This window comes from Neolamprologus multifasciatus, chromosome 15 (assembly GCF_963576455.1).
Source record: "Neolamprologus multifasciatus chromosome 15, fNeoMul1.2, whole genome shotgun sequence".
In the NCBI taxonomy this organism is placed as follows: domain Eukaryota; kingdom Metazoa; phylum Chordata; class Actinopteri; order Cichliformes; family Cichlidae; genus Neolamprologus; species Neolamprologus multifasciatus.
The window spans coordinates 28,972,599-28,994,942 of NC_140453.1; the positions used below are offsets into that span (position 1 = coordinate 28,972,599).

The 22,344-nt window shown below is 41.3% G+C and overlaps 1 protein-coding gene across 5 annotated transcripts in view; it reads left to right on the plus strand.

Annotated features, from left to right (window-relative positions):
• Positions 1-22,344, plus strand: part of ptprfa (protein tyrosine phosphatase receptor type Fa) — a 381,399-nt gene that overhangs the window by 286,290 nt on the left and 72,765 nt on the right. For 3 of the 5 annotated variants that reach the window (XM_085133099.1, XM_085133101.1, XM_085133102.1), the window contains 6 exons: positions 11,177-11,294; positions 12,927-13,508; positions 14,756-14,853; positions 14,975-15,231; positions 16,191-16,272; positions 22,127-22,339. In XM_085133099.1, the coding sequence (XP_084989225.1) occupies positions 11,177-11,294; positions 12,927-13,508; positions 14,756-14,853; positions 14,975-15,231; positions 16,191-16,272; positions 22,127-22,339 (1,350 nt within the window). Of the gene's footprint in view, positions 1-11,176; positions 11,295-12,926; positions 13,509-14,743; positions 14,854-14,974; positions 15,232-16,190; positions 16,273-22,126; positions 22,340-22,344 lie in introns of all 5 variants that reach the window. The other 2 variants (XM_085133098.1, XM_085133100.1) reach the window with 1 other exon arrangement.

A 22,344-nucleotide genomic window follows, 5' to 3' on the forward strand; every position in this document is an offset into this window, starting at 1 on the left:
ACACATTCAGCTGCATGCACTTTGACAGTAAGTGGGCTGTAGATCACAGATGCACCCACGCACAAATCCCCCCGATGAAATCTGCAATTTCTTTTATTGATTAATTTGTCTCAAAACAAAGGTCGCTTAGAAAAACTGTGGTGATGTTAACACCACCAGAGTGTAGAAGGTTTTTTAAGTTAAACCTTTGTCAGTCAGGCACATTTGGTTTGTTTTATCCCTTGAAAGGGTGCAAGTTGTCTTAATGCAACGATGCTGGAGGCTTACAGTCCTACACTGAGCCTGTTTTCATTAGAGCAACCCTTTCTGTCAGACTGCCACTGTAGGCCTACATCTAACCTATATTTACATGCTTGTCTGATTATAAGTAAGAAGCTGCTACTATCCTGTTAATAAATTATTCTTAGCTTGGACCTAATTGCAAGGCTCAATGGGAAGATTGAGCCTGTCATAGTTAAATGAACTTCACTGTGTTCAGAAAACAACCATAAAACTAACCACACCTATCAGCACCATATGTGGGTTATATTCACATATTGTGTGTTTTGGTAAATCTGCCTGATGCCCAGTTGGATGTCCAGCATCTGCTGGTCTGTCTGGAGCTTGAAGGATCTTATTGCTCCCTTTGGGATTGAAGGGATTTCCATCAAGTCCATGTTCTCAGTCTTTGTCCATATATGCTGTGTTCCACTTGCATCAGTATGTTCGTCAGTTCCTCTGATTAACTCAAAGTCACAAGTTTTTATTGAAGAAACTTGTGTTAAGTTGTGAATATTCAATATAAGGATGTCAAATCTAAAGATTAAGCGAGTGGCCTGTTGGCACTGGGTTAAGTTTGTTTTAGATTCACAGGTAAAACATGCTGTATAGTGTGTAGAAAGCAAACTCTTTAAAAACAGTTGAAAGTTCGGATTTTTGCAGGTCAGCACTGTTATTGCTGATTGGTGATGTTTTCTTTAAGGCTTAAGGATCGAATCGCACGACTGTGCACCTCTGTGTGCTCGGCTGTCAGCAGTGACGTTATTCTGCTTTTCATAAATGATTCATGAAGAAGAAAACACAGACAGACCACCCAAAAACAGAATGAGCAGGTGAAACGTAATCGAACTTTACATCAGCACCAAATCCTAATCTTGACTTGATCCTTTCTCCTCATCAGCGTCTCCATCTACACGTTTTCATCTCTGCTCTGAGCACAACCTTGGGGAAAAGCTATGACATCTAAAGTGTAGATGAGTAACTGTCTTTTTTTATGCCGCAGAATACTAAGCATGAGTAGATGCCAGCAATACAGGACATAAAATTATTTAAATCCTCTTTCTTCTCCCTGTTGTCTGTATCATAGCTTATGTTTATGGTGCCTGCGTTGTTCAGATGGAATAACAATGCGCTTTTACTGCTGATACAGTCGGTTCAGGCTGTGGATGTAGTGCTGCAGCTTTTTGAATTTTTTCAAGCAACACCTAGTTTCCATCCCCATGGTGTCGTTTAGCTGGTTCTTGTGCAGATTCATCAGTTATTGACCATGAAACACAATCCTGGCACAAAAAACACAAGCGGGAGATTTTTCTATTTTCTGTTCCTTTCAATTCAACACAAAATGCTTCAATAATAATAATATTAGTAACAGTGTGAGTGAAGATGTGAGGCCCAGTTGATTTTAGCACATTTGTGGCTTTGAGACTTGTCAATGGCAAAAAGTTGTTTTTTTCATACACTTTGTCACTTCAGTTTTTAATTTAGTGTTTTAGCTCTCAGCAATAAAAAGCTGACGGGGGTCCTGCTGGGCAGCGGGTGGCTTAGAGACCCAAGTTTGTTAATGTGGTGACACAGGAGTTTGATGTGTGTATCTACTTGGAGGCTGAGAGGTAGCACGGCCAGTATTTTCTTTGTTGTTGTTTCTGTGATAAAATGAAGAACAGTCACAGCGATTCATAAGTTTTAAAATGTTCTATAATAATAAAAAATGACCTGGGTTATGGTGCCACTGCCAAAACGTTTGTCCATCACTGCACACAAGCTTCAGACGTAAACATCCATGTTTTCATGTTTTAAAGACCTGATAGTTTCACAGAGCTCTTTGCTCTCAGACAGCAACGTTTCCAGATTTTTAGTCAAATCTGGTTGTGATGTAAAAACATTTATAGTAACTTTCTAGAAACTCTGGATAACTATTAAAATAGTCATTTGAAATAGACATTAAAAATGGAAAAATCCGAAACGTCTGTGGTAACTACCACGAGAACAATCTGCGATTAACAAAATCACAAGTAATGGAAATATTCAGAGTTTTGAATGAACATTTAGGGGATCTTTAAGTAGGTTTTTGTTTGCAGCTGTTTCGAGAAGTCTTTCCTCTGAGTTTTATTTAAACCTGCAGCAGAATCTACAGCTGTCTACTCGATCTGTTTACTAACGTGTGCATGGATGCATTCCCATAACTTCTTTATCAAAATGGTCAATAAAAATATCACCTGCCTGTAGATTTACTATCAAATGTACATCATGCATAATGTCAAGTGATTTTGTTCTATGGGTGTGTCTGAATGAAGCTGTGAAGGATATTAAAATGGTTTTAAATGAGTCATAACATTGATGAAGAACCTTCAATGTTAAGTAATTGATGGCTGAAGAAAGCTTTGCATATCTTAGTTATTTTTCTGAACACGTCTATATCTGTAAAATCCAGGAAAAACCATAGTAACTGATTATTTCATTAATTTAGTTTCTTTTTGGAAAAGCACCATAAATATTCATCTAGGCAACAAAGACAACAATGAATGAAATCAGGCACTTAATCGAGCAAACCTAGAGCCTCAGTGTGTGATTCGCATCCCCACGTTGAGGAAACTGGGTTCATCTGGCAGGTGAGTCAGCGGCTCTGGATGTGCTGCCTGAGCGAATCGAGCTCTTTGCGAGCAAACACGAGTTTTCGTTATCGCCCTTCTTCTTAAATTGGAGCCCCTCATGAGCCTGGGCCAGACTCCCCTCGTGAGTCGGCGCTACAGAGGAGAGCGCTCATTATTCACACATTACCCCCATTTCTACATGAAGTCTAAAGTGGCACCTGTTCCTCCTTCAGTCCCTGATCACTGTAGTGTTTTCATCAGTGGACTCATGAAGACTCAGCGGACTGCGTGAGTAGTCACTCTTCAGTTAGCAGTCTAAAGAAGAAGAAGCCTGATGGCGCTCAGCATCTCCAAAACCAAGTAGTAACATATACATGACGATTGTCTCAGTTATACCTGATGTAAGCAGGACATCTTAGATCTCTGCTCTTCAGTTTAGTTAATTAAAGTGTTCGAGTGATCGCAATACTTTTTTATATAATGCCAATTCAAGGCTGTATATTTATTGCACAGATATCAGTATGTTGTAGAATTGCACAACAGATGCAGACAGCATTTTGCTAATTAGGCTAACAGGTTTAATTCAACCCAACCTCGTAGGGCCATGTTAGAGGAAATCTAAACCATATATAGTGTCAATGTAGTGAAAAGTGCAGGGTTAGTGAAAGTGACCAAAGGTCACATGTGAATATTGAAAAGGCAAGTTTATTTGTATAGCACAATTCAACAACAAGGTGATTCAAAGTGCTTTACAGAGACATTAGAAACAAAAACAAATAAAAAGCCTGATTTAAAATTGATTAAAACAAGCAAACAAACAAACTAATTAACAAGCAAACAAACAAACAAAACAGTAGATAAAATCAAAACAGATCAAATCAGTAGTTAAAATGTAAGTTTTGAAATTTAAGCTTAAGTGCGGATTTGGTGTTTTATTCAAATGCAGCTGAGAACAGGTGAGTCTTCAACCTGGATTTAAATAAACTGAGTGTTTCAGCTGATCTGAGGCTTTCTGGGAGTTTGTTCCAGATATAAGGAGCATAAAAGCTGAATGCAGCTTCTCCGTGTCTGGTTCTGAAAAAACAAACAAATTCAAATTTCTTATCCACAGGAGGGAAACCAATCGAACAGAGTCTGAGAACTGCTTTTGTTCATAATTTAAAACAAACGATCACAAATGTGTAACGATTTAAAATTTGAGTCTATTTTCAAATCTCAATTTCATTTAATAAGTTGGCAGCTTTTCAGAGAGGAGACTGGCAGCCGGTGGCGTGAACCTTCACAGCCTTTACAGATGTGTTGGTGCAAACCTGTGGCAGCTGCTCACAGTGTGTGCATGTGTGGGTGTCTTTTTGTTGTGTTTCTTGAATCACAGCCTCCCAGTCTGTGAAGAAATGCAGTTGTAAATACTCTGTTGACTTTATTCTGCAAGTAAAGTCGAGCTCGTGGTTTCACTGCTGGTTTTCTGAGCCAGCAAAGGAACCTCTGTTTAGCTGACACACTGTTACTGAACACACAATATTCTAGACTCTGCAGCAGTAATTGTCAAACAAGTGCTCAGTGTCTCCTGTTGCCTCGCATCACGTTGTTATTTTATTGAATGTGGAATCTGTGTGACGCAGAGGTCTGCTTTATGCTACCTCCCATCCAATAAAGAGCGTCTGCTTATTTATTCTACTTGAATGCAGCTGCTGTTGGTTTGTTCTGCAACACAAATCCACAGAGACATCAGTGCATACTGCTTCTGTTTGTGAGCATGAGAAGTACAGTTCCAGCTCTCTGCTCCTTCTCTGCAGTGCCCATCATAATAGTGCTGCACGTCTGTGCACCGCTTCAACACAACACACAGTAGATCAAGAGTAAACTAGATGTTTGTGTTTACCTGTAGTGCAAAGCACGGGGCTTATTGATGAAGGATTACAGGGAGCTGGGGCTCAGTTTGCACTGCTGTAAATGGATTTTTTTGTGTGTTCACGCTTTGACCCCACTTACAATCTGTGTAAGATTGTCTTATTTGCACATCAAATCAGTGCACACACAACACGCTGCTGTTTTGTGGCTCCTATTGCGTCATTTCTCATGCAAGAAGTGAGGTCATCAACATCTGTGCATCTATTCTTGTCCAAACCTGTTAGAAGCTGAGACAAATTTAAATATAGGATAGAAGAACAGACAGTCAACACAAACATTATGACCGTTTGCAGGTAATCGTGTAGTATTGTTTTTATAAATGACAAAGGTCTGATACTAGACAATACTAGGTCAAGGTCAAATTTATTTATATAGCACATTTCAAACAGTCGATGCTGCACAAAGTGCTTAACAATATAAAAACGGCATTAAAAAGCAACAATGTAAAACAATAATAACAGTAAAAAACAATAATAGGACAGTAAAAGAATGAAAACAATAACTAAACGAATTCAAATAAGACCAAAATGCTTGTTTCATAGTGTGTTAAAAGCCAGGGCATAGAAATGTGTCTTTAGTAATGATTTAAATTGCTCAAGTGTTTGTGCAGATCTAATATTTAAGGGGAGACTATTCCAAAGTCTGGGACCTGCCACAGAGAAGGATCTATCACCACGGGATTTGAGGTTAGTCCGTGGGATGGACAGCATTAGTTTTGAGCTCGTGGTTTTTCCTGGAGCATAGGCAGAGAGGAGCTCAGACAGGTAAGGAGGGCTCGGGCATTAAGTGACTTAAAAACAAAAAGTAAAAGTTTAAATTGGATCCTGTAGGAGACAGGAAGCCAGTGTAGAGAAGCTAAAACTGGGGTTATATGCCCAGTTACTGGTACCAATACTAGAGACTAGAATCTGCAGACACTGTTTCTGTAATAGCTGCTGTCTGAAATAAACATTTTCAGCCTCTTATGGTCAGTTTGGAAAGTGGAAAATGCGTCTTGATTGCATCCTCAGTCGTGCACCTTGCCTGTGCTCTGACTCACTGTAAATGACTGCAGGCTCAGTCAGACGTATTGCATCTGTGCTCTGACTGAACAGTGACATCACTTATTCTTCACAGCTTTGATGCTTCCTTTCATAATATTACATCATATTGATGAGCTAACAGCTTGTTAGTGAGTTTCTAATGAAGTAGAATTAATGGAAAATAAACTGAAGGAAGTTCTTCAAAAGCAGGCTTGGTGTAAGCCGGCACTGAGCGACATTTCAGATTCTTTTAGATCATTTTTTGGGACAAAACTAATTTAGGTTTCAACTTCATTGCTACTGCTCACTATTATTAAATACTCAGTTATTACAGGGGAGCTCTCCACGAGCACAGACTGCAAAGGAAAATAAAGTTCACATTTAAGAACTCGCCGGCTGCTCTCTGTGGACCGGTACATTATTGATGACATTATTAATAACAGAGTGGAAACAACAGTCGGTGGTTCTGCTCGGTTCTTTTTCTTTGTGGTTGTTTTTTTATTGTTTCTTTGTTTTTTACCTTTATAAAACGTGGTTCTTGGATTTAAACAAAAAGCCATAAAAACCTAAATGACTGACTGCATGCACTTGTGGAAACAGTGCATTGGTGGCCAGCATGGACTCACTTCTCTGCTAATACTTTACAGGTAAACTCAAATTAAAAACAATTTCAAGCAGATCAGAATTATGAACAGTCAACAGAATATGCAGAAAGAACCACTGCAAATCTAAAATATTCAATTTAATTTTAATTCAGTTCAATTTTATTTGTGTGGTAAAACGCTACAATAATAACTATGCAGTCGGGCCAGGCAGCACTTTTGTGTAATACCAATTTCTACCACATGTTGGCGCTTCAAGTCACTGTGAGCTTTATTTTGTAGGAATCAACACATTTTTATTTACAATATCAGAGGAAAAAAGCAGCTGTTGAGGAAACTTTGCAGCACATTTCTAAACATATTTAACTACCAAAATGCCACCGAGTGATGAAAGCTCTGGTTCAGAGCTTCACAGAGTAATTACAAAATGTACTTTAAGACGATCGTGTCTTTAGGCCAGCTTTCTTCTTGATTGGCTGCCCTCATAAAGAGAAGCTTTGACCAGAATGAGACCGTCGGGTCACAGAGCTGTCTGAGATCAGAGAGATGATGTCCTCTCTGCTGACATCACACAGAGCCAAACTGTTTTAAACTGTGAAGACGAGTCGTTCAGATGACCCCGCCATCCATAATTCTGCACAGTGGAAAAAGCCACTCGCCACATCTGCCCTGAGAGGCCCCGCCCACAGGGGAACGCTCATTTCAGACCCATCCTTCCCATTTCTGTAGTAATGAAGAGCAAAGCTGAAACACTCGTTAAATTTTTCATAGCGCACGAGTTTTCCCTTTAACTGGATCGAAACCAAAAAAGAAGTCTCTAAAACGTTTTAATTATTTCGACTTCATGTTTTATTTATTCAGTAAGCTGTGCCTGTTTTATTTAAATGGGTCGGTTATTTCGAGGAACAACTGCTTTCAAACTCCACACAATTAACCCAGAGTTGTTTCTCTGAGAGATTAAACACCAACACCTTATAATGCTCCAGCAACATTTACTGTTGAGTAGCACAAGTTTCCCTCTGCAACGGTTCAATACGTCAGTCCAGCACAGATGACTAATGATAGTGGACGGATAAATGTGCAGAACTGGAGACAGAAAACTGGGTAATAAATAATGCAAACTACATAATACTTAAACGGAGAGTAGCCAGAAAGGCTATTGCTTAAAAGGGACGTTCATTCCCAGCTTCAGATTTTAGTCCTCGTCTCGAGTGCATCAGTTTAGCTCTTTACCCTCGAAGGCCCCACTCTTCTTAAGCCCACATTCGTCTGTTTGGCTGCATAAGGTTTGAGCAGCAGAGCGTCTTGATGACCACGTAAGAGATCTCTCTCTTTGACAACACACAGAAAAATAGTGTGAAGCTGAGCAGGAAACAGCCGTGTGAAGCCTGACCTTTTATCTCACAGCGATTACTTGTACAAATGTCATTATTCGAACCTTTGGCCGTGTCTAATGAGCATCCACTGCTCGAACAAAGAGGAACATGTCCAGTTTAAATTGGGTAAGGAAGCCCAGCCCTTGAACAAAGGTCTAGCTGTAAGCTTCCAGAGCCACGGCTAACAAGCTTGCAGACTGTTAGCCCAGCTTCCCCATTTCAAGCATCAAATTGATCAAACTCCTAAATGTAACATGCTGACTGTGGGTGTTGTTGAAGGGTCTCCAGCATCCACTGAAATATCAGGCACAAGTGTCCTTCCCTCTTCATGTGAGGAAGAATCGGCGCAGTGTGCGAACTGCTAATGCGCTTTTGTAGTGGATTTGTTCCCAACATTAGTGGAATCTCCCCCACTGGTGACGGAGGTTGAAAAGACAAGGAGGTGGAGGACAGCAGCGTTTGATGTGTGACACACAGGAAGTCACTGCCGATTGATTGGCTCCCGTTAAAGCAGACGTTCCCCTCATAGCAGAGACGCCTCGTGTCTTAATGTAAAGCGTATCATCTGTTCAGTCCCTGGGAATCCATCCCTGCAGACTCCTGCTTGCTCTGCGTTTGAAAGACAGATGAAAGACCAATTTGATTTTTTTTTCTTCCCATTTCAAAAGCAAGAAAATCTCTGTCAACAAAAGTGGAAAGGAATAGCAGCAGATTAAAATAATGAGGCTTTTAGAGGACTTCAGTAGCTTCACATGAGTCGCATTTCTCTCTCATCTTTCACCTTCGTTGCCCTGCAGAGAACACAGGAAGGAGGGAAACATCTTAACTCTTTACGCCCCGGCTGAAGTCAGTTTTCTACGTCTCTGCTCTTAAATTAGCAGAAGACGACCCTTTTAAATATCCAGTAGATATTAAACTGCCTGCCACAGAATAATAATTAGAGTGGTTGTTTCTGGAACCCCCCCTTTCCCTTTGGTGGCGCTTTGCTAATTTGCAGTGACATCTCCGTGGCTCAGCAGCCCCTGGGCTGCAGGCAGAGGCACGGTCATGATGGGAAAATGGAAGCCACTGGGCATTCTTTACTGGAACTATCAACCCCCGCACACACTCGCAGCTCCGCCACTTTCCCGCTGCCATTTTTCTCTCATCACACGCTCCTTCATCTCTGCAGCTCTGCTCTCAGCACTCAGCAGTAGAAAGCAATCCTCTGCTATCTGAGAAAAGTGGACCTTTTTCGTGCCTCTTTATGGACTCCCAGCAGTTGACAGGCCGTGCATGCGGCTATATTAACGCGGCTGGACGAGCACATTCGAACATGTACCCTAATGTGCATGGCAGAGATTCTCCTGAGACACGTTTCTTTGAGAGGTCTTTATCATGAAATACATTTGAGTTTAATATTGCTGACAGTGACAGTTTCATATACTTGGAGACGGCTTATGAGCGGTTCTGTGGGTAGATTACTGGAAGGCATCAGATCTTGTGAAACAAAGAGCTGTGTTCAGGTCTTTGGCACTAAGTCCTGCACATTTTCAGGGGATGTTTTCGTTGATTTGCAAAGCAGGAACTCCACAGTCGCACCTTTGCTTTTTGTAAATGATATGGTTTTGTTGGCTTTAACAGAAGGTGACCTTCTGTGGGGCTTTGCACCTGATTGTGGAGCAGCTGGGATGAGAGTCAGCATCTTCGAGCCTGAGTATGGTGTGAGATGAACAGGCTGAGCAGTGCAGCATCAGCACTACATCCTATTTTTTCTGTTTTGAAATTTTCTGCAGTGTTCGTGTTACGTAACGCCATCTGTGTTTTGCTTTTATACACTTTGGCTCCTTGATGCAGTATCGGACACCAAGAAATAACGCTGTCGTATCAGATTGCTAGAAAGTCGGAGGTTGATGGTGATTGGTGGTCACTAGGGATGGGTATCGTTTAGGTTTTATCCGATACCGGTACCAAACCGGTACTTTTGAAACGGTGCCGGTGCTTAAAGAATGGAGAACACAAAATTGGTCCAAAAACCTCTCATGTTCAGCTGTTTTTTTGTAAAAAGATAACAATGTTAGCCTTTTCTGCAGCTATGGGGCATATATGGTATCACTCTTGGCTGGAAGCAGCTTAAACAATGGAAAAAAAACACAAACTTTGTCCAAAAACCTCTCATGTTTAACTGTTTTCCACTTTTTCTTTGGTCATTTTAGCCTTTTTGTCCAGGGTGAAGGGAGTATCTGCCATCAAACAAGAAGACAGCTGCATGTAGCTATGATGGTGTTTGCTAGTTCACCTTACATGCATTAATGTAATAACGTGGTTAGCCTACTCAACGTAAATTACACACGAACAACATTAAGCTACTCACGCAGAGAAGAACGGCTGCTGCTGCATCATCATCCTCATCATTTCTGCTACACTGGCAGGGCTAGGGGCCAGGACTCTCCTCTTCGGGTTTTTGGGGGATGTTGCTAACTCCGGGTCGATAACAGGCACCACACCCGCAGTAGATGTGCTCGGTGTGAGGTCTCGCAGCAAGCTATCAAATACGGCGCATTTCTCAGCTTTTAAAAAAAACACTATGCGTCGCCAGGTGTTTCATCAGATTTGAGGTGTTACCTCCTTTGACAGTATCACAGTATCAGCTTAAAGCACTTGTTGCAGCTGCTGAGTTTGCATCTTTTGCTGTGAAGTACAGCCAGACTTTTGACCGCTTCGCCTTGGACATTTTAATCTGTAGCTCTGCTCTAAAAGAACGTACGTACCTGGACCCGCCTACTATCCTCGGAAACCAGTATCCCCGGGTACCAGTATCCGGTGCCATTATGGCACCGGATACTGGTACCCATCCCTAGTGGTCACTGACTAATCAGCAAGGAGACCATCGTTTGTACTCATTGTTCTTTTATTGCTGTCACTCACTGGTTATGTTCTAGTTTGAATGATCTAACTGGACAAACAGCTGGTATATTTTCATTATCTTGACTCGTTTCTTCAAAGAGAAGATCAGGATTCTGGATTCAACTTTATTGTCCATAAACTGCATCTGTTCAGTCACCAGTTAAATAATAATAGACATGTGACTGTGGTAAGAAAAGCAGATAATCAAACAGGAACAGTCTCTGAAGAACCTCAGTTTCTAAAAGCCTTCTGTAGCACTCGGTGCTGATGTGGAGTGATGGTCTGCTGGAGTGTTGTGAACAGGTTGGTGTTTGGGTGGTGTGGAAATGTCAGAATACCTTGAGTGGTGGAAATGTGAAGCTGATGCATGTGTTGTGTGCTTCAGTTGCTCAGAGCACTAAATGTTCTGCCAATTGAACTGAAGCTGTTGTCTCAACGTGGATTTTGTTGCCCTTTCGTCTGTTTTTTCCATCCTCTCTTCATCTTCGTCTCTCTTCCTCCTCCTCTTCTCTTCCCCGTGTGCTGAGCAGGAGGCCTTTATAGCAGCTCTGCTCCCAGAAACAACCTATTCTGTGACTGTGGCTGCGTATACGACCAAGGGTGACGGAGCTCGCAGCAAGGCCAAGGTGGCCACCACCACAGGAGCAGGTGTGTGTGTCGCATACAAGTAATACAACAAATCTGAGGCCATATCTGGATCTTATTCCTGCTTGTTTTCTAATATGTTTCCATTTTTTTTACAGTCCTGCGTAGTCAGATTGTTTCTGTTTGTCTGATTTTGGCTCCATTTCACGTTTAGCTCGGGATCATCCTGAAAGAGCTTCTTAAACGCTTTTGCAGAGGCATCACTTGATAGTTTAAACAGCTGCATTCTTATAGAAAAGATCCTGAAATCTTGCTTTTTGTCACAGAAACAGTAACATTTCTAAACTTCAGTCACAACTTTAGGTGACTAAAACTGTTGCTTTTGAGTTTTCCTCAAAATGTGCTCTAGAGTACTCGCTGCCCCGAGTCAACACAAGTCAACACTCATTACATCCCTGATAGAAGGGGCGGGGCAAGTACACACAGAGGCATTTGTAGCATACCTGACTTTGGCTGCGTTCACACTGCAGGTCTTGATGCTCAATTCCAATTTTTTGATCAAATCCGATTTTTTTGTCTGCTCGTTCACACTACAAATAAAATGTGACAGCAAACGCGCTCTAGTGTGAACGCTCAAAGCGGCCGCATGCGCAAAAGAAGACGTCACACACAACGCGCTCTGTTTAGACCCAGAGCAACAGTATTGTTTGACTGATGACCTTAATATAAAGACTTCAGACTTCACGTTTCCCAATTTTTGCTTTAAGTTATTTTTTTATTTCCATAATAATGTAAATAACCTAATAATTATCCTTATTGCTGTTTTAGAGGAGCGCTGCTTCAAAGGATAGCTGCAGATTTCTGTCAGAATCTGCAGATTATACAGAACAAATAAAATGTTCACGTTGTCTTCCCAACAGTTTCACTGACACTGGATGGACAGGAAGCGTTCGCGATGTCTTCTCCGGCGCTGATAATTGGCGTCTGTCTTGTGTCAGTGACGTAAAAGACGGATTTAATGCGACTTGACCATCAAACAGCAGCTTTCTGAAACATCAGATATGTATCGGATTCAGCACCACATACGAAAGTGACCCAGATCGGATTTGAAAATATCAGATTTATGCCGTTCACACTGTCACAGCATGATGGGATAGATGGGTCGCAGAGGGTCAAAAAAATCGGATTTGATGCGCTTTTGCCTGCAGTGTGAACGTAGCCTTTGAGTTGGAATTGACAGATGATATTTCACAAGAACAAAAGTAAACCCAAGTATACTGAGAAGCAGCTCTTGTGTTTTAAACCAGATGTCATTAGCAATGAGCAGATTGCACTAAGAGTCCAACAGCACTGCACACAAAGCCACAAAGCCTTGTCTGGTTCACTCCACCATAATCTACACATCCTATGAACTCATCAGAAAAATGAATTTTGCAAACAGACGTCTTTGCAACTTTGACTTCTTTTGGAGCCAGAAGAGTTGCTCTTTAAACCTTTAAACACAGGTTTAAAGAGCTTTTTGGACGCTAGTCTGAATAACAGTCTTTGTTCTTCTGATAATAAAAAGCAGTGTGGCCTTTATGATAGTCTCAAAAACAGGTCTTATACCTTCCAACCAACTAAGAAAACAAGCTCAATCATATCTAAATGTGTCTCTTAGTGCTGAATATTTACAATATATTTCCTGCATCGCAGTTCCTGGAAAGCCCACGATGATGATCAGCACCACCATCGGGAACACCGCTCTGATCCAGTGGCAGCCCCCTAAAGAAATGGTTGGGGAGCACATGGGATACCAGCTGCAGTACAAGAGAGCAGAGGAGGAAGCTTTCACCATTAAACACTTCAAGAAGACAGATGATCATTTCACAGTCACCGGCCTCCACAAGGGCGCCGTGTACATCTTCAAACTGTGTGCCAAAAACCGAGCGGGGAACGGGGAGGAGTACGTGAAAGAGATCAGCACCCCTGAGGACGTTCCCAGCAGCTACCCGCAAAATCTGAGCGTGGTCGGCCTCACTGCGACGTCCACCAAACTGGCCTGGGACCCACCTCCTCTGGCTGAGAGAAATGGGAAGATTGTGAAGTACGTGGTGATGTACCGAGACATTAACAGCCCCAACAACAGCACCAACGTTACCACGGCTACACAGATGACCGTCCACGGTTTGCAGCCTGACACAACCTATGACATAAGAGTCCAAGCTTTCACCAGCAAGGGCGGAGGACCTATCAGCCCCAGCATCCAGAGCAGGACCATGTCCACCTCCATGCCAGGTGAGGGCCACAGGCTGCATCTACTAAAAATACCAGAATCTCAGTGATCTCGACCTCAAGGTCAGAGCAAGTTTCTGAAAATCCTGTGAACGAGAAGAAGATGAAACTAGTCCCAGTATCATTTAGTTCTGTCCGGTCCTCGACATAACTCAAAAAAATGTAGCAGAACTTTATCAGGGAAACAAATTCTGTTCAGTTTCTATTTTTTATTCCTGGTTTTACTAGAGTAACTTTGTATGATTCAAAGTGAAAATTAAAACAAGTTGAGACATTAAGTAGAGCCACAAGTGACTTTACTCCACTGACAACTTGGAGAGTTTTTACTTATTTAATAACCGTTGGCTCTAGCTGACATGTGCAAACTGCAGCCCTGTAGGATTCGACTCTAGAGATGCTCAACAAGGACTTTCTGCCCATATTTGATGCAGGAAGCAAGCAGCTCGTTCCTGTGAGTGTTTGTGAGTCTCACACGATTAAATCCACTTAGTTCACTGAGTCATTACTGCATACCATCTGAAAACAGTTAAATCCTGTGTTATTTATTACAACGATCTTTTCATTGGAAACCTTCTGAGATGAAAACCTCGTGAAGCTCGTTATGATATAGACAGAGTGTCACTAACGCACGCGAGGAATTTAAATATGAAGAAAACTCATTTATATCGTTTATGTTTGTTTACAGTTTCCTACATAGTCCATGTGTGTCACGTCATCTTTGCTCACTGCTGTGATAGTTATTTATTTTATTTGTCTGGATTCTGTTGGTGCGTCATGTACCTGCTGATTAGCATAATTCACTAATTGGAGTACAAGCTTTGACTGTTAGTACAATTACATGCACAGCAAGCAATATTGTTTTTCAGATAATTGCATTAAAATTCCAATTAAAGTTATCAAACCTGCAAGCTGGCATTAATCGAGCCGACATCTGTCAGCTGCACACATGTCAAAGTTCTCATGCCACTGATAATGTTTAAGTTTAAGCTTTAATACAACTGAAACAAGTGAGTTGTATAAAAATATATTGGCAGGTTTAAGTGGACGTTAGAGAAACAGCAGTTTTTGGTTATTTGTTATTGCCAAACACCTGTTTTTAGAGTAAAATCCTAAAAACTGTGCTGAGATCTACCTGGTCGCGTTCCCCTTGATTGTCTTGCTTTTCTTGCACCTCCTCATCAGCACTGAATCATCTCAGTCATATTCACAATCAAATTAACCACCTAATAATCATCCAGATCTTCCCTCAGTGTTCACCAAGAACTTTGGTGTGACGGCCGTGACAAAGACCTCGGTCCTGCTCACCTGGGAAGTGCCGGAAACATACAAATCTCAAGTGCCTGTCAAGGTAAGCTCAGCGCTCTTTCATGCAGGCAGGAAACTGGTTGATGTGCTGTGATGACAGACGTCACAGTGATCATTATTACAGCACGGTGTAAATGAACCTCTGTGACTCCATCCTGCTGTAGATTCTGTACAACCAGCAGAGTGTGGAGGTTCAAGGCAACCTGAAGAGGAAGCTGATCACACAGCTGCAGCCAGACACCGATTATTCGTTTGTGCTCATGAGCCGAGGGAATAGCGCCGGCGGCCTCCAGCAGCAGGTCTCCATCCGAACGGCTCCGGACCTCCTGACAGTGAAACCAGCTCGATACCATATCGATGTGGAGGAAGGTGGTAAAGTGACCATCAGCCTGCCGAAGGTCCCGGATGCAGCGGCTGTCAGGTCAGTTTGTCTGTTTTAACAGGACAGTTTCCGTGATTCGGACCGCTCCTCCATTTCCACATCTCAGTATTACTGTGTTACCGTCGTGTTGGTTTTTAGGCGCCAAGAGCGTTGAGTGTCAGGGTATCAGCCAGTCCTGTCAGCTAATCTGAGCCAGACCGTATGGGTACGTGTGAATCTCAGCAATGTCCACTGCATCGGGCTATTTCCCCAACATCCACTCAGCGTATTAGCAGTTCAAACATCTTAAAAAGCCAGAAAGTTCTGGCGTGTTTGCCCAGCCATTACAGCCTCTCTTCATTAACTTCCTGTCATGTTTTACCCACTTCACAGCGAGCCAATTATCAGAAGCAGAAGCATTTTCTTTAAGGTCAGAGTAGTTTTAGGTGCAAACAAGACAATCAAACCTCTGGCCCCACAGCTCCATGAGTACAGCAGGAAACCACACGACTGTATCAACAGTCGCCTCGCTGCAACTCGCAGCCCTCATGATACCACAAAGCAATTTGGGAGGTAATCAGCAATAAGAATCCCAATGCAAACGGTGCATTTCACAAGAAGTTTATTTCATATTATTACCCAGCTTGGTCAAGAAGACAAGCACATAGAAATAATTAATTGTGTTTCAAGTGTTTGTTTCTCCGAAGAAATAGCCCACAAGTAAGCAGTAATTAAGAGGAGTGAGTCAGTGGAGAAAAGATGCTGATGTCCAAAGCAGACGTTCTCATTAGGCTCAGTGAATCCATCTGTTTAAGAGAAGGTTCAGAAAGTTCATGGAGAAGATAAGATTAGACACATGCGTACATGTAAACTGCAGTTTTTAGTCTTTTAATACGTCTTTAATTCACTTTGTGCTTCTGACTCTTGTGTTGTGGTAACAGGTGAATTTCCTCATAAACTTATCATATCTTCTCTTAACATTGAAGCTCATATATGGGTGCATTATACGTTTTGTGCAGGTGGTACTACGTAGTGGTTGTTCCTGTCACTCCAGTTTCTCTGAGGAGATGGGAAAACCCCGAAGACATGGACATACAAGAGGTGAGCGGAGAGTTCAGTTTGATTTCATTGTTGCTGATCTTAAAAACGGCTCTTTTATAGTTGTAATAAATTTTGTAAACACTGGGTAAAAGTAAAAAAAGAACTTAAAAAACTTAATTTTAATGTAATAATTAATTAACACTTAATTATTACATTAATTAATCCTTAATTAATTAATTAATTAATCCTTTTAATAAATTGAAATTAATTCAATCATTAAAATGTTCTTTGTTGTGTTATAATGCATTTTTTTAAGCTGCTACATTTTTACATATATTATTTTTGATTATTTCAGAAATTAAAATTGAACAATATTTGGATTTTTCTTTATAGTGAAAGTTAAGACTTTTATCGCTTTGCTTATTTCTTAAATAACTTTAAAAATTAACAATAATTTGAGGTGTGTAAAAAGCAGCCTCGCAATGCTGTAACATATTTATGTCTCGATAAACGTTTTTGTTTTAAAGTTGTAATTGTTGCCATAAATGAGGTCAGCTGGCGGTCTTTATACAGTGATAAACAGAAAGCAGCCAGACTGTGTTGGAGATATCTAGTAGAGCAAAGATGTGAACATAAAATCTCTGGATGGAACAAGGATTTTGTGAACACTGGGTAAAAGTAAAAAAGGAGTCAAATCCTAGAAAAAGTCTTTCAAATAAGTTGGGACATAAGCTGCAGTAATTTATCCTTATTGGAACGTAGAAAATATCAAATATTAAAACATGAAAGATGTACAATTTTAAGAAAAATGTTGCTTTTAAATTTGATGACAGCAATGCGTCTCCAAAAAAGTAGGACGGGGCAAACAAACGGCTGTGTTACTGCAGTGAGGGTATAAAAAAAGAAACTATAACTGCCAGTAGGTCAGTCACATGATTAGGAGCATCTTAGAGAGGCGGAGCTTCTCTACAGATCATCTACAAATTGTGTAACAATTTCAGAAAAATGTTCCTCAACATAAAATTGCAAAGACATTAAATATCTCGTCATCAAGGCCAAAACTCAGGATTGGTCTTTGTGCCCTCGGGCAGCACGACATCAAACACATGATTGTGTGAGCACAGCTTCCAGTGCCATCCACACATGCAGGGTAAACCATGCAAAGACAGGTGAATGTGATCCAGGAACACTAAAAACAGAATCACTCAGCCTGGTGTAAACTGGGAAATTAAACCAGAAGCAGCCTCAAGTGGCCATTGAGGGAACTGCAGTTTATTGTTCGTTTTTTATTGCAGTTAAATTCACCTATTAGTCCCAGTGTGAAGGGTAGAAGCAGCAGTAAGGTGACAGAGGGTTGGCATAAGGTGGAGGAGGAAACCTACTGGCAATATGCATGTGACTGATAACATTGAAAACAGGTGATTAAAGCTGCTTAATGTTTTTCTGCCCATGTTTATCTGGAAAAGGGCGAGAAACACTGAAGGAAAATGTAAGTTATTGCAGTGTGAGTGACACAACCGAGTTTGTGCACCTTCATTACAGGAAGATGTTTCCAGCAGTATAAATGGGAATCAGTTTTTATCATTTAGTGGCAGCTTGGCAGGTTTGAAACATCGCTGACAGCTTCTGATCCAGAAATGCTGCGATTATGAATCCGCTTCTCCAACCACCCTCGTGTGTCGATTACAAAAGAATGCAGCGTTCTTCGGCTTTTTACAGCACCGCCTGACGTCACTGCATGTGTTTTAGCTTTGTTTTCATTTACAATCAAACCAATCAGACTAAAAGATGAAGCCCTTCTAGCATCATTATCCTCATTCAGGGACAAACAATATTCTGATGATTCGACTGTTCTCAGCGTCATGCAGTCAGAGATACTAAAAAACTAAATGTGGTCAGAAGCTATCAAACGAAAATGTTGTTTACAAGTGGAAATGTTGTGAGGCTAAATAGAGGCGATTAAAGAAAAATCATCATCATCAATATGTGGATTGAGGAATATTTGTACATAGAGTTACCTCATGTCTGAAGCTATGTTTCTATTTTTGATCCAGTCTTATTTGCTGCATCTCCCATAATGCAGACGGGTGGTGTGGCATCACTGCTATGTTGGCCCCTCTTGTAAACGATATTGTGTTAATGTTGAGCTGAATGGTGGCACGAGGGTTCAGTAGTTAATTTTGTTGAATCTACAACTCAAAAATAAATGAAGTTTTTCATAAACTAAGTGCAGTGCATCGTTCTGAGATTTTGCTTTGTTCATGCTTTAAAACCTGCTGACACATTAACTGCTGAGTCAGCTCTGCTCCTGAAACGTAAAATAACAACTAAGAACGACAGATTTAAAGAGAGAAATGGGGCTTTTTTTGCTTCACCTGCAACTGTATATAATTACCTGGTGTCAGTAAAATCCTTCAGCTTTGATTTTGTTGTATCTCTTCCAAGTCCTTTCTAACCTACAACAGAGCTGCTGCTGTCGTTTACATACATGAACGCTGCACCGCGTTGTTTCCCGTGAGCCTTTATTGAGCAAGATCTAAAGGAGATGGGCTTTTACTGTGTCTGCAGGCACACTGATAAGGTTGAGCTGTGCAGTAACTGTTATGGGTTTGTCATTAATTCCTGACAAATTATGAAATGCATGCAAGTGGATGATGGTCTAACAATGAAGGTAAAGATCTGGAGTATCTCATAGTCTAGACCCTTGTTTGCTTCAACTGGAGAGTTGTGGTCATAAACTAAATAAAAATGTAAAAGATGGACTTTCTAGGTCTTAAAAAATTAAGCCAGTGTAGAAGAGCTTTAAAGCTGAATTATTTCCAAGGGTCAGAGGGGGGGTCATCCTCATTGGTAAATGGCCTGTATTTGTAAAGCGCTTTTCTAGTCCCTAAACGAACAAAGCGCTTTACACAACCAGTCATTCACCCATTCACACACTGGTGATGGCAGCTACATTGTAGCCACAGCCACCCTGACAGAGGCGAGGCTGCCGGACACTGGCGCCACCGGGCCCTCTGACCACCACCAGTAGGCGGTGGGTGAAGTGTCTTGCTCAAGGACACAATGACCGAGACTGTCCAAGCCGGGGCTCGAACCGGCAACCTTCCGATTACAAGACGAACTCCCAACTCTTGAGCCACGATCGCCCCATTGCTGTACAGACTGTATAGAAATCCCTGAAACAATGTATGACTTGGGTAGTGACAGACAAGTAGCTAAAGTATCCCATGCGTCCTTCATTTCCCTGAATTTGAAGGATGTTGTCCAAACACTGACAACTGGACCTTCAACTGAAACTCTTGAACATGTCCAATGCATGTGTGCATAAGACAACACACAGTTATCAAAGAAGCATTAGTGTGCAATTACATTTGAATCTGGCCAGTGTGAGCTCTGTAAAAAGGTTTGTGTTGTAGAATAGAAGCATAAACAGTTTAAAGCTGAGTCTTAAAGTCTATGTCTTTGTTTTTATAGGATGCTGATGCATAAAGACTGTGTAATCATACTAACTTATAGTTATCATTTGCATACAAGTTTAAATGTGACCTACATTGTATTGTTTAGTCTTTGTTAGTAACTCTGGCCTTTTTATATTCCAGTTATTTTGGAGCTACAGCAGCTGGTAATGGAGTTGCTCAGTGTCTGTGGTTTACTGCTCACTATCAGCTTCCTCTACTGCAGATTGTGTTGTTCACTAAAATGCAGATCACTGTCTGGGTTTGGCTGGACAAAAGCACTTCACTGTAGTGGAGTCATTTTCTAATAGATGGTTGGCAGCACATCAACCTTGTCATTACCTCTGTCTAATAAAGGCAGGCCACGTGCATGTTTCAATCTGGTCATGCACAATGTTAAATGCTTATTTATTATATCTTGTGTGATTTACCCATATATATCCATATATTTGTATTTTTTGTTTTTGAGTTGTTGGGTCAGTTTTAGGTTTCTATTCATTCTACAGAACTTAATATTACTGTTTATTTATTTATTGCCCTGAGTTGGATTGGTCTATGGCGGGGGTGGGCAACTCCAGGCCTCGAGGGCCCCTGCAGGTTTTAGATGTCTTTGATCCAACACAGCTGATTTAAATGGCTAAATTAGCTCCTCAACATGTGCTGAAGTTCTCCAGAGGCCTGGTAATGAACTAATCATTTGATTCAGGTGTGTTGACCCAAATGTGAGATTTAAAACCTGCAGGACACCGGCCCTCGAGGCCTGGAGTTGCCCACCCCTGGTCTACGGCATGATTATAAAGTTCCCTTTTTTATAACCTGGATGAGCCCCAGCGTTATACGCCCTGCTTATTTAGGACATAACGGGGTTAGTAAGGTAAAATGTATTAATGGCAACGTGTCCCTGCGAGCCAAACATACAGCTAATTGGTGCTTTCCAGATGGAAAGGGAGACCTAAACATTAGGAGTAATTTAGCTTATAAAGGTCCAAATTCCTTCCAGCAGCAGTGTTTGAGTTTATTAGTTATCTAAGAAAGTAGATATATCTTTGGCATATATCATAGTGTTCTGGGTTTTTCTGAATGAGACTTTTTCTTATGAAGTGTGGGGAATAGAGCAAAGTTTGAGAAATGTAGACGTATTGAAAGTGTGCGTAAAGGGCTCAAATTATCTGCCAGACAGCCCTCATGTACTTTGACGAAGGGGGGGAGTCCTAGGCCCTCACAGAGTTAATGTCGGGGACGGCACCATGGACTTCCAAGCAGGGGGGATAAGTCGGGTGAGACGACCAAGGCTGGACCATGAAAGGAAGGAAGCAGCATCTGAAACTGACACAAAGCCAGGGATCCAGTAGCTTCATCTGTGATGTTTTTAAGTGAAATATTGTCAACTGGCTGTTTGTTAAATTTCCTTTTTCTTACAAAGTGAATGTTTGAAATGTCAGCACCCAAAAAGGAAGAAGATGTATCCATATGATTGAAGTGACTTTGCAGCAGACAACCGTCCCCAGTATGTCAGTGTCATCTTGAATATTGTTGGTTTGCAGGGACGTGTTGGTCTAAAATGACAAAAGCAGGTGGTTGAAAGAGACACACAGAGAGCAGCTGAGTTTCAGTAATGAAGCCACGACCCTCGGTGCTTCCTGAATGTCACAGAGGGTCTTCAGACTTTATAAATTCAATCCTGCTAATTGTAAGGCGTTTGGCATCCTCCAACATGCACCTTTCACTGAGTGCACCACAAATTTATAAGATAGAAGTAACATTTTTACGTGGCTCCAAAACAAAATAAAATCAAATTAAATGAATTAAAAGGTTTATTACTTCAATTTAGACTGAGAGAAATCAATTTTCTAGTTTTTGCAAATTGCAGCTTTGATCAAACTGCTGAACAACAGTGTAGAGCCTCAGCAGCACGATGAAGCATCATTTCGAACATTTTGAACAATAACATTTCATAATAAAGTGGTTTAACCCTGTTTGTTTGTCTTTTTACACATTGCTCATCTTTACTGGTTCTTTTGACTTTGTTGACCGGTCACACAGAGGTCTCAGCAATTTAGTTCATTCTAATCTATAAGACAGGTGATAAAAGCTGCAGAGTGTAAAGAAAAGGATATAACCCTCATGACATCTCCCGTTGGCTTTTGAATTTTGCATGTTGAAGGCTCGTGGCATTGTTGCTTTGTGGAGCCATTCGTTTCTTGCCTGGTTATATTGTTAGCATTGTTACAGTACGACATGCAGACTTTAAACCTTAATTAAGTGAAAACAGATCAACAGTTAAAGGTGGTTTGGATTAGAAATAAATAAAGTAAATAAGTAAAACAAGTAAATAAAATAACTGTCACAGAGGGTCAGGAAAAGAGAGGCTTCATCTACAGAGATGAGGTTTGTTATGTCATCTTGTGTCACTGTGCTCCATTGTCAGGTCAACTCATAATGTTTTGTTCCTCTGGTAGCTTCTGGAGTCCGGTGCTGACAGCAGCCTGCAGAGAAGGAAAAGGCAGAGCAATGACTTCCTGCAGCCCTACATCGCTGCCAAGCTGGATACGCTCCCTGAGATCTTCACTCTGGGTGATGAAAAGAAATACAGCGGCTTCTACAACAAACCGCTGCCTGGACAGCAGCAGTACCGCTGCTTCGTTTTGGCTGACCTGACGGACCACGAGTCTGTGAG